This window comes from Scylla paramamosain, chromosome 10 (genome assembly GCF_035594125.1).
Source record: "Scylla paramamosain isolate STU-SP2022 chromosome 10, ASM3559412v1, whole genome shotgun sequence".
Classification (NCBI taxonomy): Eukaryota; Metazoa; Arthropoda; class Malacostraca; order Decapoda; family Portunidae; genus Scylla; species Scylla paramamosain.
Window position 1 is genome coordinate 15,861,635 of NC_087160.1, and position 17,121 is coordinate 15,878,755.

Below are 17,121 nucleotides of genomic sequence, written 5' to 3' on the forward strand. Positions count from 1 at the left end.
TGCTGGAAAGCATACAAAGACAGCCAAGCCATAGTATGTAAGGAAAATATTGAGCATATAAAAAGTGGGGAAGAGGAAAGAAAAAGAAAAATACCCTTGGTGAAAGCCCAGAAGAAACTGCATGCAAGAATTATCTGGAAGCAAGAACCTTGAGACAGAATGACATCATGCAGACACCAAAACTTTGTCATATATTATCCTTAAACTATAGACAACAAAATTTGTTTTGACAAAAGCACTGATTCTTTTTTATAAAGTACTATATAAATAAAAATGCATCTTATAATTATTTTTTTTTTTTATTTGTATCCATACTGCATAAAACATACGTCATTTAATATCCAAATCTGCATCCACAAAAGTGCATAAAATGTTTATGTTTACATCTACAGCTACATCTGTGTATCAGCATTTTTTGAGATGAGACAGATTTCTATCATAAGATCCCAACCAATCTGAAATAAAGCTGGTTCCATGCAAATTGCACTGATATTTTCAATAATCTAGAATAAGGCTCGTTCCCCATAAACTGGGCTGACAGAATTCAACTATATTTTTTCTACCAAAAAGTAAGGAGCAACATAGCATTCAACCAGAGTCACCCACCTTGTGGTAGTAAAAGTATGGGGCTGTTGAGAGTTGTGTTGAGCTGAGATGTGTGTGGTGTGACTGGTTCCTCCCCTGAAGGATGTTGGGCCCCTTCTATCTTTTGGCTGTGGCTGCTGGATTGGCTCCAATATTCATCTTGCTCTTCTTCTTGAAATTTTGTACTAAGGTGCAAATTCACAGCATCAGCACAGTCTTCATTTTGCTGCTGTTGTAGTTGCTTCAACTTGTCCAAATTTCCTTTGTTCTTTTCTTCTACTTGTGATTCCCTTGTCACACATTCATCATTTACAATTCCTTCACATATTTTTGTGAAAGTGTTTGTCGAGCTATTTTTTTTATCATCTTTAACTTGTTCTTGAAAAAAATACAGCCAATCTTTTTGTCCAAACCCTAGATCTGCAAATTAAAAATACATACATTACTGATATAAAATGGCCTCTTCTAAAACACTGATAAAGCAGCAAATCTGCATACTGCTTATGCAAAAAAAAGGATCTCTCATACCATCAAAAAACAATATATTGCAGTGCCTGGAAATTCAAAGGTAAAACAAAATTTACTTGTTTATCACATATGGACTGACTGAAAGCATACCATGAAAAGCATGGTACCATGATGGTCCTGACATGGGTTTCATCCACTAAAAACTTACAAGTCTGGCTGCTAGGATACACAAAAACAAAATTGTAAAGGACAAATGAATAGAGTATTTACATAAGACTAACACCTATAAAGAATACTAATTTGATTTTGGGAAAAGAAGGACAAGTGTTATGAAACTCATATTTTTTTATTCAAGAGTGACTGATATACATAATTCACGAAAGATGATTGTGTAGACTGCATATACATGGATCTACAAAACTTTTCATTTAGCAACTCACTAGCAACTTAGACTGAAAACATTATAGTGAAGGATATTTCCTAGAATGAACAGAAGACTTACAGAACAGAGAAATGAGGACAGTTACCAAAGATAAAAAAAATAGAATGAAAATGGGACAGTGGGACCAAAGCTACTTTCCTATATGTAACAACTAGGTAGATTACAACCAGGTCCCCACACACACACACATACAAGAATACTTGGGTAAAAAGAGATATGAACTTGGAAGAAAGAGAAAAAGAGAGGGATTTGAGAAATGAAGACAAAGAAAAAAAACGAGAGAAGGACAAAGACCGAGAAGAGGAAATTTTATTGGAGGGTACTAGATACGACGCTAAGGAAATGGTATATTCAGGAAAGGCAACAAGAAATGAAAGAATCACAGCAGCAGACAGACAAATTGCATGCGGAGCAAGAAGTAGTACATTAAGAGTAATGTATACAAAAATAGACGGGTTACTTTCAGGTGAACTAGAAGTGAGAAATTACTTAATAGAAAATAGACCAGATGTGTTGTGCCTTACCGAGACAAAGTTAAAAGAGGAAGTCCATTTAAACTTTAAAGAAGGATATAATTATTGGAGGAGAGATAGAAAGGGAAAAAAAAGGAGGAGGAGTACTGATAATGGTTCGAGATGATATATACAGTAAAATCCCTCTCATTCGGCATTCGAGTATCCGGCAGCTTCAAGTATCCGGCACATTTTTCCCCGAGCCTTAAAATCAATAAAAAATCAATGTGTACCCATAAAATCGATTAAAATTCCCGCGCGAGGCATACTTTGTCCCCTCGCCATCATAGCGCACTGCTTCGCGCCACCCGCGGCCCACTGCACTGTGTTTACTCAGTGACTCAGTCCCGCGTGTGCACTGTTTATCGCCTGACGCCTTCATCATGCCTAAAGTTGTAGAAAAGAGGAAGCGTGTTGTGCTTACACTTAAGCAGCTGATCAGATCAGCTGCTGATTAAGATCAGCTGATCTTTGTTATGGTAAGATGCGTGAGTGTAGGGTGGTGATTGTGGACATAATTTCACTTCTATTCAAGTATCCGGCAATATTCAACCATCCAGCATGTCGGCGGTCCCGTTGATGCCGGATAAGAGGGATTTTACTGTATGTGGAAGAAGAGCAATATGGAGATGGCATGGTGGAGGTCATAGGTATAACAATCAGGACCAGTGGGGGAGAAACGAGGAGGATCATATTAACGTATGTGCCACTGAAGACTAATACATGGAGGTTGGAGGATCACAAGGAAATGCAAAAGGAAGTGTTGAAAAGCCTAGACAACATGATATGGAAGGACAGTAAAATACTACTAGTGGGAGACTTTAACTGCAAAAATGTAAACTGGGAGGAGATTGAAGTTTATGGAAATGCTGGACCGTGGAGTGAAGAAATGCTACAGTTAGCTATGGTGAATACAATGGACCAATGGGCAGAAGAATTTACAAGATAAAGAGGGGAGGAGGAACCATCTATGTTAGACCTGGTATTCACAAAAATACTGAAGCCCAGTCCAATCATTAAATACTTAAGCCCAATGGGAAAAATTGGCCATGTGGTGTTAGAGGTGGTACTACAAGATTGAGAGGTTCTACCATGTAAGGATTATAAAAATGGGAGACTTAATCATGCAAAGACAAATTTTACAAAGTTAAGAAAATTCTTTGGGAGTATTGATTGGAAGGGACTTATGGAAAGCAAGACAGTGCAAGAGATATACAAAACATTCCTGAAAAAAAGTACAATGAGGGTGTGCACAAGTATGTACCTGTACATAACGTAAGGAGGAGCAAACGTATTTGGTATAATACCAGATGTGCAGAAGCTAAGAAGAGAAAGGATATAGCTTGGAAGAAACTGATGAAACAAAGAAATAAAAAACAATAGAGAGCAGTATAAGGAGGCAAGGAATGAGTATGTTAGAATAAGAAGAGAGGAGGAGAAACAATTTGAAAAGGAAGTGGTAAAGAATTGTGAAGAAGAACCCAAGCTTATTTACAGATATATCAATGGAAAGATAACAAACAGAGAGACCATTAACAAGATAGTAAAGGAAGGAAGGATATATCAAACAGCAGAAGAGATGAGTGAAATTATGAATGAGAGTTTCAGGTATGTGTTCAATGTGGAAGCGGGTTTTACAGAACCAAACGAGGAGGTGAGGCAGGAGGGTTTACAGGAAGTCTTGGTGCAAAAACATGAAATTAGCAAATTGTTAGAGAAGTTGGATGTCAGGAAAGCAATGGGGCCTGATGGAGTGTCAGGTTGGACACCAAAAGGAATGTAGAGAAGTGGTGGAGCCAATTTGGGATGTGATTAGCAGCTCATTGATAGAGGGATGAGTACCAAGAGAGTGGAAGAGAGCAAATACAGTGCCAATACACAAAGGAGAAAAGAGGACTGAGCCACTAAATTATAGACTGGTGTCACTAACTAGTGTTGTGGGCAAGATCTGTGAAATAGTGATCAAGGAAAAGTAGGTGAAATATTTGAAAGAGAACGAAGTTATAACAAAGAGTCAATTTGGTTTCAGAAAAGGAAGGTCATGTCTGACAAATTTACTAAGTTTCTATACAAGAGTAATAGATGAAGTACAAAACAGAGATGGGTGAGTAGATGCAGTGTACCTGGGCATCAAAAAAGCTTTTCGATAAAGTTCCACATAAAAGACTATTGTGGAAGGTGGAGCATATAGGAGGACTGAGAGGGACAATGTTAAAATGGATGAGAGACTACTTAAAGGACAGAGAAATGAGAACTGTGATCAGGGACACCTGTTCAAGTTGGACCAATGTAACAAGTGAAGTACCACAGGGTGTTAGCACCCATTATGTTCTAAATATACATCAATGATATGCAGGAGGGTTTGGCCAATTATATCAATCTGTTTCATGATGATGCAAAATTGTTAAGAGTAATAAAGAGCCAAGTTGACTGTATAGAGCTGCAAAGAGATTTATGGGTGGAGCAAGAAGTAGAAATTGGAATTCAATGCTAAGAAATGCCATGTGATGGAATTAAGAAAGAGTAAAAAAGACCTGCATGGATGGGACTATAAAATGGGGGAGGAAATAATTATGAGGACCAAGGAGGAAAAAGACCTAGAAGTGGTTTTTCAAGATACCCTAACCCCAGAACAGCATATCAGGCGCGCGGTGCAACAACGACGTAACCGAGAAATGGAAGTTTCGAGAAAAACGCGCTCAAAGTTAAACACTGATTGCGCACAATAGGATACCCTTAAATAAGTAAGTATTATACATCATTTGAAAGGTCTTGGGTAGTTCTGTTTGGGGATGTAGGTTTCGAAGTGATAGGTGACGATTTTGGGTGGATGACTTACGCGTTAATTAACGCGTATACCGTAGGTAATAATTTTTTTTCCCGATATTGTTTTCATTTGTTAATAATGTGTTAGAGCCTATTACACATAGTATTAGGTGAAAGTTTCATGAAGATTGGTACATAAATAAATTTTTTATTAATTTTTTTCCGAGCGTAAAAAATAAAACTTACTCATTACCGGCTCATTACCGCTCGACTTTGAGCCTTAGTACAGGTGCTTAGATGGTCGAATATGACTCGGCCGACATCACCACGAGACTTTTACACCCTTCTACCACACGGAGCAGGCAAAAACACGAAATCTCAAATTTCACGGTTACGTCGTTGTTGCACCGCGCGCCTGATATAAAGGAGATATTTGGCTTGACATACAGGATGTTAACAATTATTAGAATGGCATTTCATTACATGGATAAGACTATGATGAAAAAAATTATAGCCACTATGCTATGTCCCAGTCTGGAATATGCAGTAGTGATGTGGTCTCCGTATATGAAGAAAGACATAAAGAAGTTGAAAAAAATTCAGAGGGCAGCTACAAGGATGGTACCGGAGCTGAAAGATCTAATGTACGAAGAGAGGTTGAGGGAAATTGGACAGCCAACTTTGCAAGTTAGAAGAGAAAGAGGAGATCTAATAACAATGTATAAAATATAGAAGATAGACAAACAGGATCTGGTGCTGCTAGAAGATGAAGCTGGATGGATGAGAGGGCACTCACAGAAAATCAGGAAGAGTCAGTGTTTGAGGGACATCAATAAGTACAGTTTTCCACATAGAACTGTGGATATCTGGAATGCTCTAAATGAGGAGGTTGTTACAGAACCAAATGTGCATAAATTTAAGGAAATGCTGGATAAATATATATATGGAGACAGGACACTATGAGCCCTGCTCAAACCCTGTATTATACAACTAGGTAAATACACACACACACACACACACACACACACACACACACACACACACACACACACACACACACACACATCAAGAATAGATGAGTGAAATACCTGAAAGACAACAATGTCATAACAGAGAGACAATTTTGATTTAGAGAATGAAGATCTTGTATAACAAATTTGATAAGGTTCTACCCAAACAACATAGTGCAAGATAGAGAGAGGGATGGGCTGACTGCATATACTTAGACTTAAAAAATAGCATTTGATAAAGTACTGTACAGAAGGCTAATATGGAAACTGAAAAATATAGGAAAAATAGGAGGATCATTATTAAACTGATGACTGACTTCCTGATGGACAGACAAATAAGGACAGTAATCAGAGGCAGTAGACACCTGCCGAAATGATAATTACTCCCAGTGAGGTCTAAAGCACTGTTCAGGGGGTGCTGTGAACTTATCATTAAACCCAGCTGTGACCTCATTGAACATTTCCCTTTGTGTCTCACAACACAAGGGGGTAGTCACAGCCTGCCCTCTAAAGACAACTCTCTTCCTCCACACAAAACTACAAGCACCTAATAACACACGCACCCTCGGAGTCCCCATCTGGGGAGGAGGGGACCATAAATGTCCCCAGGTTGGACTGCCTTTCTGTCGATGACCCTAAGTGTCTTGACACCCCCCCTCAACTTTTTCTTCTTTAACTTCTGTAACATTCACGGTCTAAGATCTAATTTTCAATCTGTAGAACACCACCTCTCATCTTCTAAACCTCATCTTTTCCTCACTGAAACTCAGGTGTCTGAGGCAACTGACAGTAGCCCCTTTTCTGTTCCCTCCTACTTTCTCTATCCTCATTTTCGATCCAAAGCTGGATGCTGCGTTTATGTGCGCAGTGACTTAACCTGCTCTCATGCCCACGCTCTTGAATCTTCCGAGTTTTCCACCATCTGGCTACAACTACAGAGTCACTCTCAAACTAAATTTATCTGTGCTGTATACCTCTTACCTAACTTCTCTGACTATAAGAAATTCTTTGACTATTTAACTTCCAAAGTGGAGCACATTCTGACTCTCTTCCCTTTTGCAGAGATCTCCATTCTTGGAGACTTCAATGTTCACCACCACCTTTGGCTTTCCTCTCCCTTCACTGACCATCCTGGTGAACTAGCCTACAACTTTGCTATCCTCCACGACCTAGAGCAATTGGTGCAACACCCTACTCGTATTCCTGACCGTCTTGGAGATACGCCCAACATTCTTGAACTTTTCCTGACCTCTAATCCTTCTGCTTATGCTGTCACCCTTTCTTCTCCGTTGGGCTCCTCCGATCACAATCTCATATCTGTATCTTGTCCTATCGCTCCAATCCCTCCTCAGGATTCCCCTGAGCGAAGGTGCCTCTCTGGCATTTTGCCTCTGCTAGTTGGGGGGACCTGAGGAGGTATTTTGCTGATTTTCCTTGGAATGACTACTGCTTCCGTGTCAGAGACCCGTCTTTGTGTGCTGAGCGCATAACAGAGGTGATAGTGTCTGGCATGGAGGCGCACATTCCTCACTCTTTTTCTTGTCCTAAACCTTCCAAACCTTGGTTTAACACAGCTTGTTCTCGTGCTATACACGATAGAGAGGTGGCCCACAAAATGTACTTAAGCCTTCCATCACCAGAATCTCATGCACTTTATATTTCTGCCCAGAACCATGCCAAGTCTGTTCTCTAATTAGTCAAAAACTCTTTCATTAACAGAAAATGTCAAAACCTTTCAAGATCTAACTCCCCTCATGACTTCTGGCATCTAGCCAAAAATATCTCCAATAACTTTGCTTCTTCTTCTTTCCCTCCTCTATTTCAACCAGATGGCACCACTGCTATCACATCTATTTCTAAAGCTGAACTCTTCGCTCAAACCTTTGCTAAAAACTCTACCTTGGACGATTCTGGGCTTGTTCCTCCCTAACCTCCACCCTCTGACTACTTCATGCTACCTATTAAAATTCTTCACAATGATGTTTTCCATGCCCTCGCTGGCCTAAACCCTCGGAAAGCTTATGGAGCTGATGCGATCCCTCCTATTGTTCTCCGAAACTGTGCCTCCGTGCTTGCACCTTGCCTAGTCAAACTCTTTCAGCTCTGTCATTCAATATCTACCTTTCCTTCTTGGAAGTTTGAATACATTCAACCTGTTCCTAAAAAGGGTGACCGTTCTAATCCCTCAAACTACCGTCCTATTGCTTTAATTTCCTGCCTATCTAAAGTTTTTGAATCTATCCTCAACAGGAAGATTCTTAAAAATCTATCACTTCACAACCTTCTATCTGATCGCCAGTATGGGTTCCGTCAAGGCTGCTCTACTGATCCTCTGGCTTTCCTTACTGAGTCTTGGTCATCCTCTTTTAGAGATTTTAGTGAAACTTTTGCTGTTGCCTTGGACATATCAAAAGCATTTGATAGAGTCTGGCACAAAGCTTTGATTTCCAAACTACCCATCTATGGCTTTTCTCCTTCTCTCTGTAACTTCATCTCAAGTTTCCTTTCTGACCGTTCTATTGCTGCTGTGGTAGACGGTCACTGTTCTTCTCCTAAATCTATTAACATTGGTGTTCCTCAGGATTCAGGCCTATCACCCACTCTCTTCTTATTATTCATTAATGATCTTCTAAACCAAACTTCTTGTCCTATCCACTCCTACGGTGATGATACCACCCTGCACTTTTCCACGTCTTTTCATAGACGTCCAACCCTTCAGGAGGTAAACATTTCACGCAGGGAAGCCACAGAATGCTTGACTTCTGATCTTTCTAAAATTTCTGATTGGGGCAGAGCAAACTTGGTATTGTTCAATGCCTCAAAAACTAAATTCCTCCATCTATCAACTCGACACAACCTTCCAGACAACTACCCCCTCTTCTTCAATGACACTCAACTGTCCCACTCTTCTACACTGAACATCCTCGGTCTGTCTTTTACTTATAATCTGAACTGGAAACTTCACATCTCATCTCTAGCTAAAACAGCTTCTATGAAGTTAGATGTTCTGAGACGTCTCCACCAGTTTTTCTCACCCCCCCAGCTGCTAACTCTGTACAAGGGCCTTATCCATCCATGTATGGAGTATGCTTCACATGTCTGGGGGGGTTCCACTCATACTGCTCTTCTAGACAGGGTGGAATCAAAAGCTTTTCGTCTCATCAACTCCTTTTTACTAACTGCCCATCTTCAGCCGCTCTGTCATCACTGCAATGTTGCATCTCTTGCTATCTTGTACTGCTATTTTCATGCTAACTGCTCTTCTTATCTTGCTAACTGCATACCTCCCCTCCTCCTGCGGCCTTGCTGCACAAGACTTTCTTCTTTCTCTCACCCCTATTCTGTCCACCTCTCTATCGCAAGAGTTAACCAGTATTCTCAATCATTCAACCCTTTCCCTGGTAAACTCTGGAACTCCCTGCCTGCTTCTGTATTTCCACCTTCCTATGACTTGAATTCCTTCAAGAGGGAGGTTTCAAGACACTTATTCATCAATTTTTGACTACTGCTTTGACCCTTTTATGGGACTGGCATTTCAGTGGACATATTTTTTTATTGGATTTTTGTTGCCCTTGGCCAGTGTCCTTCCTACATAAAAAAAAAGAAAGAAAAAGTTGAAAAGGAGAACTGTAATAAGTGGAGTTCACAAGGATTAGTACTAACACCAGTTATATTTGCAATATATGTAAACGACATGATGGAGGGGATGACTAGCTAAATGAATCTCTCTGCTGACGATACTAAAATTATGAGAAAGTAACAAATCAAGAAGACTGCGAAGCTCTGAATCAAGACCTAATAAAGTTAAATGGATGGTTGTTGAGGTGGAACATTTAGTTTAATGGCAAGAAATGTAGTGTAGTGAAGTTTGGAAAAAGTGTGAGAAGAACAGAAGGGACCTACTATTTGAGAAAAGAGAAAATTACTATAAGATCAAAAGAAAAGATCTGGGAGTAACCATTTCTAACAAACTGTCGTATGTGAAGGATGTAAACAAAATCATGGGAGAAACATATAAACTACTGAGGTCTAGAGCCCCATCCATGACCTGAGCCGCCAGCCATGAAGGAATCTCCCCCAGAGTGACCAGCCTCGGGCCTGGACATGCAGCTCCTGATAGCTCACCCTTATTTTCTTGTACAGTTTTTGTTATATTATATTAATATATGATAGCAGTTATACATCATGTTTACCTACACCCCTTGGGCACCACCTCTACACAGTAACTAGAGATCATATTAATACAAGCTACATTTTATTATCTAAATAAGTTAGTCTCTTGCAAAAACATAAGTCACTTCACACGAAAACAATGAATAATAAATTTCTACTTAGTGACATGGAACTCATCAGAAGATACTGTTTAAACCATGCAGGTATTCTTTTTGTCAGTGATCTAGTAAGGAAAGCCTTACAGAGTGACACAGAAAGGAGCAACCCCGCTTACTGCCAAGATGAAATTGATCGTAACAGTTAGACATCTTGCTACTGGAAAAAGCTAGTGGGAAAATGCAGTTCTGCAGTGCTGATTGTGTTGTGGGTCATCAAGAGAGCCACAGGTGGCTCAAGTTGGGTTTATTCCTAAGCTAGCAAAAAAAATATTTGTTTACATCAATTCATCAACAGGATTACATTATTACATTTACCTTATTTTAAAGATTAAATTACTGTCTTACACAATGTCTCTCTCCTCCAAATATATAAAAACAAAGGCAATATTTATAGAAACTATAAATTAGTAATAAACAGCAGCTTTTGTTTTGCCTTTTAACATTTGAAATTAAGTAACTTTCTTCGAGAACCGAATTATGGTACAGCAACCGAAGCAATTATGAGTTTGAAATTTTGTTTGAAAACCAATTTGTTTCAAAAGGGATGCATTTGGTAGCCAAGGTTCCACTATATATATATATATATATATATATATATATATATATATATATATATATATATATATATATATATATATATATATATATATATATATATATATATATACATATTGTAATGTACGGTGAGATGGTGCAATGAAGAAAGTAAAAAGAATGAAAGAGAAAGGATAATAAACAAGAGAGAGAGAGAGAGAGAGAGAGAGAGAGAGAGAGAGAGAGAGAGAGAGAGAGAGAGAGAGAGAGAGAGAGAGAGAGAGAGAGAGAGAGAGAGAGAGAGAGAGAGAGAGAGAGAGAGAGCACTTCTTATCTGTGATAGCTATGGGGGAGGGGAGGTGACAGAGATGGAGATATATATAGAGGGTGTAATGCGAGTTTCTGCAAATACTGAAAGCAGTGAAAGAACATGTAATTCTAAGTAGAAAATGTTTTATACACATATGCATTTTAAGGCTTTGTTTACCCATCAGAGGAGTTGAAAAATGTATGGGTATACTATGCGTGTAGCTATGAGGTGACAGACAGATGGTTTCATTGTCACAGCCTCAGAGTTGCCACTTGCTCAAATTACGAATGGTTTAATCTCATTTTTTACAGGCTGTGGAATATTACAGTATCTTATAACAAGACAAATGGTGTTAAAAAAGCATGTAATTTACCAATAAGCATTACACGACAACATTATAGCAGTGATTAAAAGTAGTCCTGTAAAATGCTACATGGCATCATCACTCAGCTGTTTTCAAGGTCACTCAGACTCACTCCCCCCCCACCTCCCTCACTTTAATCACCACACTAATGTTGTCATGTAATGTTTATCAGTAAATTACATGGCTTTTCAATACCATTTGACTTGTTACAAGATACTGTAATATTCCACAGTCTGCAAATAATAAGATTAAACCATTTGTAATTTGAGCAAGTGGCACCTCCAAGGCTGCAACAATGCAACTGTCTGTCTGTCATCTCATAGCTACACACACAGTACACCCATACATTTTCAACTCCTCTGACGGGATAAACAAAGCCTTAAAATGCATGTGTATATAATATTTTCTACTTAGAATTACACGTTCTTTCCCCTTTTTCAGTATTTGCAGAAACTCACATTACACCCTGTATAAAAAAAGATATATATCAGTGATAAACATGAACTTACAGAGTAGCATATAAAATATATAAGATAGGTTGGTTATTACCTGGTGTGGATGAAGTCAAGGAGAGAAGTGATCGTAGTGAGGGACAACAGAAGGAAGAAAATTAGAGCGAGAAAAGAGTTGAAACTGGGTTGAGTTATACTATTAATAGTATAACTCAACACAGTTTCATTCTTGACTCTCTCTCTTTTCTCGCTCCATAATTTTCTTCCTTCTGCTGTCCCTCACTACAGCCACTTCTCTCCTTGACTCCATTCGCACCAGGCAATAACCAATCTATTTTATTTAATATGCTACTCTGTATGTTCATGTTTTTCACTGATATATATATATATATATATATATATATATATATATATATATATATATATATATATATATATATATATATATATATATATGTTTTTTTTTTCTTTCTTTTATGTATTTCTGATTGTAATAATACTTCTAAACTGGAAATTTCTTATCTCATCTCTCACTAAAATAGCTTCTATGAAGTTAGGCATTCTGACCAATCTCCACCAGTTTTTCTCATCCCTTCAACAAAGGATTGTACAGGGGCCTTATCCACCCATGTACAGAATATGATTCACATATGTGGGGGTGACTCCACTCTTGCTGCTCTCTTGAACAGCAAGGAATCAAAAGCTTTTTGTCTTTTCAACACTTCTCTTCTGACCAACTTTTTCACTTTCTCTCTTCACCAAAATGCTGTATCTTTTGCCATCTTCTATCACTCCTTTAATGTTAATTGTTCTTCTGTTTCTAGCAAATGGACATGTTTAGTGAGCAATGACCTGACAATATAGCTGGTTAGTGTAGACTCAACACAGTTTCATTCTTGACTCTCTCTCTTTTCTCACTCCACTGTGTTGACTCAGCCTTGTGTTGCTGAGTCATCTGGTTGCATTAGTTCTCCTGTTCACGAGGCTTTTGTTGCAAAGGTCTCAGAGGTGGAGGCTGAGTTCCATCGAAGAATCTCAGAGGTGCAGGCTGAGTTTCATGAAAGGATCTCAGACCTGCAGGCTGAATTTTGTGAGAGGATCTCAGCACCTGAGTGAGGATCATGCCCCACCACCACCTTACCTAGTAAGGCGATGGAGGAGAAGTAGTCGGTTATGTGAATTTTCACTAAGAGGCTGAATGTCCTTAAGGCACCTCATAAGAAGATGTACCACATAGAGATGAAAAATTCCTTCAGTATCCTGGAGGGAATGACAGAGGAGGAGGTGGATGTGGCGGGAGGAAACAAAGAGAAGGATGAGATAGACACAGTTACCCTGCCCCAAGATAGCGTGTTTGTGCTTGATGATTGTCAGGTTAGGCACTTAGATAGTGCATTTTGTGCCAGAGACAGGAAGTGTAGGTCAAGAGTGTGTTTACCTTGGGCTGGGATAGGGAAGATAGCAGATAGGATAGGCATATGCTTGGAAAATGATAGGACCAAGCCTATTGTTTTTCTCAGTGCAGGAGGGAATGAATTTTTTTTTTTTTTTTTATGTAGGAGGGGCATCAGCCAAAGGCAACAAAAAAAACAATAAAAAAATAGCCAACTAAGATGTTGGTCCCCAAATAGGGTCTGAAACAGTAGTAAAAAAAAATTGAAGGATAAGTGTCTTGAAACCTCCCTCTTGAAGGAATTCAACTCATAGGAAGGTTGAAATACAGAAGCAGGCAGGGAGTTCCAGAGTTTACCAGAGAAAGGGACAAATGACCAAGAATAATGGTTAACTCTTGCATTAGAGAGGTGGACAGAACAGGGGTGAGAGAAAGAAGAAAGTCTTGTGTAGTGAGGCTCTAGGAGGAGGGCAGGCATGCAGTCAGCAAGATCAGAAGAGCAGTTAGCAAGAAAATAGTGGTAGAAGGTAACTAGAGATGCACCATCGCAGCAATGAGAAAGAAGCTTAAGACAACCAGAGGAGAGGAGTTGATGAGACAAAAAGCTTTTGATTCCACCATCTAAAAGAGCAGCATGAGCAGAACCCCCCACCCAGACATGTGAAGTATATTCTATACATGGACAGATAAGGCCCTTGTACAGAGTTAGCATCTGGAGGGATAAGAAAAACTGGCAGATATGTCTCAGAATGCCTAACTTCATAGAAACTGTTTTAGGTAGAGATGGGATGTGAAGTTTCCAGTTTAGATTATAAGAAAAGGACAGACCTAAGATGTTCAATGTAGAAGAGGAGGCCAGTTGAGTGTCACTGAAGAAGAGGGGATAGTTGTCTTTTTTTTTATGTAAGAGGGACACTGGCCAAGGGCAACAAAAATCCAATAAAAAAATATGCCCACTGAAATGCCAGTCCCATAAAAGGGTACAAAGCAGTAGTCAAAAACTGAAGGGTAATTGTCTTGAAACCTCCCTCTTGAAGAAATTCAAGTCATAGGAAGGTGGAAATACGGAAGCAGGCAGGGAGTTCCAGAGTTTACCAGAGAAAGGGATGAATGATTGAGAATACTGGTTAATTCTTGCATTAGAAAGGTAGACAGAATTGCGGTGAGAGAAAGAAGAAAGTCTTGTGCAGCAAGACCGCGGGAGGAGGGGAGGCATGCAGTTTGCAAGATCAGAAGAGCAGTTAGCATGAAAATAGCAGTAGAAGACAGCTAGAGATGCAACATTGCAGCGATGAGAGAGAGGATGAAGACAGTCAGTTAGAGGAGAGGAGTTGATGAGATGAAAAGCTTTTGATTCCACCCTGTCTAGAAGAGCAGTATGAGTGGAACCCCCCCTAGACATGTGAACCATACTTCATACATGGACAGATAAGGCCCTTGTACAGAGATAGCAGCTGGGGGGTGAGAAAAACTGATGGAGACATCTCAGAAAGCCTATTTTAGCTAGCGATGATATGTGAAGTTTCCAGTTTAGATTATAAGTGAAGGACAGACCAAGGATGTTCAGTGTAGAAGAGGGGGACAGTTGAGTGTCATTGAAGAGGGGATAGTTGTCTGGAAGGTTGTGTCGAGTTGATAGATGGAGGAATTTAGTTTTTGAGGCATTGAACAATAACAAATTTCCTCTGCTCCAATCAAAAATTTTAGAAAGATCAGAAGTCAAGCATTCTGTGGCTTCCCTGCGTGAAATGTTTACCTCCTGAAGGGTTGGACGTCTATGTAAAGACGTGGAAAAGTGTAGGGTGGTATCATCAGCGTAGGAGTGGATAGGACAAGAAGTTTGATTTAGAAGATCATTAATGAATAATAAGAAAAGAGTGGGTGAAAGGACAGAACCCTGAGGAACCCCACTGTTAATAGATTTAGGAGAAAAACAGTGACCGTCTACCACAGCAGCAATAGAACGGTCAGAAAGGAAACTTGAGATGAAGTTACAGAGAGAAGGATAGAAGCTGTAGGAGGGTAGTTTAGAAATCAAAGCTTTGTGCCAGACTCTATCAAAAGCTTTTGATATGTCCAAGGCAACAGCAAAAGCTTCACCAAAATCTCTAAAAGAGGATGACCAAGACTCAGTAAGGAAAGCCAGAAGATCACCAGTAGAGTGGCCTTGACGGAACCCATACTGGCGATCAGATAGAAAGTTGTGAAGTGATAGATGTTTAAGAATCTTCCTGTTGAGGATAGATTCAAAAACTATAGATAGGCAGGAAATTAAAGCAATAGAATGGTAGTTTGAGGGATTAGAACAGTCACCCTTTTTAGGAACAGGCTGAATGTAGGCAAACTTCCAGCAAGGGAAGGTAGATGTTGACAGACAGAGCTGAAAGAGTTTGACTAGGCAAGGTGCAAGCATGGAGGCGCAGTTTCGGAGAACAATAGGAGAGACCCCATCAGCTCCATAAGCCTTCCATGGGTTTAGGCCAACGAGGGCATGGAAAACATCATTGCAAAGAATTTTAATAGGTAGCATGAAGTAGTCAGAGGTGGAGGAGAGGGAGGAACAAGCCTAGAATCGTCCAAAGTAGAGTTTTTAGTAAAGGTTTGAACGAAGAGTTCAGCTTCAAAAATAGATGTGATAGCAGTGGTGCCATCTGGCTGAAATAAAGGAGGGAAAGAAGAAGAAGCAAAGTTATTGGAGATATTTTTGGCTAGATGCCAGAAGTCATGAGGGGGGTTAGATCTTGAAAGGTTCTGACACTTTCTGTTAATGAAGGAGTTTTTGACTAGTTGGAGAACAGACTTGGCATGGTTCCGGGCAGAAACACAAAGTGCATGAGATTCTGGTGATGGAAGGCTTAAATACCTTTTGTGGGTCATCTCTCTATCACGTATAGCACGAGAACAAGCTGTGTTAAACCAAGGTTTAGAAGGTTTAGGACGAGAAAAAGAGTGAGGAATGTACGCCTCCATGCCAGACACTATCACCTCTGTTATGCGTTCAGCACACAAAGACGGGTCTCTGACATGGAAGCAGTAGTCATTCCAAGAAAAATCAGCAAAATACCTCCTCAGGTCCCCCAACTAGCAGAGGCAAAACGCCAGAGGCACCTTCACTTAGGGGGATCCTGAGGAGGGATTGGAGCGATAGGACAAGATACAGATATGAGACTGTGATCGGAGGAGCCCAACGGAGAAGAAAGGGTGACAGCATAAGCAGAAGGATTAGAGGTCAGGAAAAGGTCAAGAATGTTGGGCATATCTCCAAGACGATCAGGAATACGAGTAGGGTGTTGCACCAATTGCTCTAGGTCGTGGAGGATAGCAAGGTTGAAGGCTATTTCACCAGGATGGTCTGTGAAGGGAGAGGAAAGCCAAAGCTGGTGGTGAACATTGAAGTCTCCAAGAATGGAGATCTCTGCAAAAGGGAAGAGGGTCAGAATGTACTCCACTTTGAAAGTTAAATAGTCAAAGAATTTCTTATAGTCAGAGGAGTTAGATGAGAGGTATACAGCACATATAAATTTAGTTTGAGAGTGACTCTGTAGTCGTAGCCAGGTGGAAAGCTCAGAAAATTCAAAAGTGTGGGCACAAGAGCAGGTTAAGTCATTGCACACATAAATGCAACATCCAGCTTTGGATTGAAAATGAGGATAGAGAAAGTAGGAGGGAACAGAAAAGGGATACTGTCAGTTGCATCAGACACCTGAGTTTCAGTGAGGAAAAGATGAGGTTTAGAAGAGGAGAGGTAGTGTTCTACAGATTGAAAATTAGATCTTAGACTGCGATTGTTGCAGAAGTTAATGAAGAAAAAGTTGAGGGGGATGTGAAGACACTTAGGGTCATCGACAGAAAGGCAGTCTGACCTGGGGATATTTATGGTTCTTTCCCCAGATGAGGATTCCGAGGCTGGTGTAGGAGTCGCCATGATAATTTTGAAATTTTTGAGTGAAGGGT

General features: G+C 39.9%; 1 protein-coding gene across 4 annotated transcripts in view; it reads right to left on the minus strand.

Moving 5' to 3' along the window:
* The window catches only part of LOC135104258 (breast cancer type 2 susceptibility protein-like), a 315,255-nt gene that overhangs the window by 265,415 nt on the left and 32,719 nt on the right, over positions 1 to 17,121 (minus strand). For all 4 annotated transcript variants that reach the window (XM_064011445.1, XM_064011444.1, XM_064011446.1 and 1 more), the window contains exon 3: positions 607 to 1,005. In XM_064011445.1, the coding sequence (XP_063867515.1) occupies positions 607 to 1,005 (399 nt within the window). The remainder of the gene's footprint in view (positions 1 to 606; positions 1,006 to 17,121) is intronic.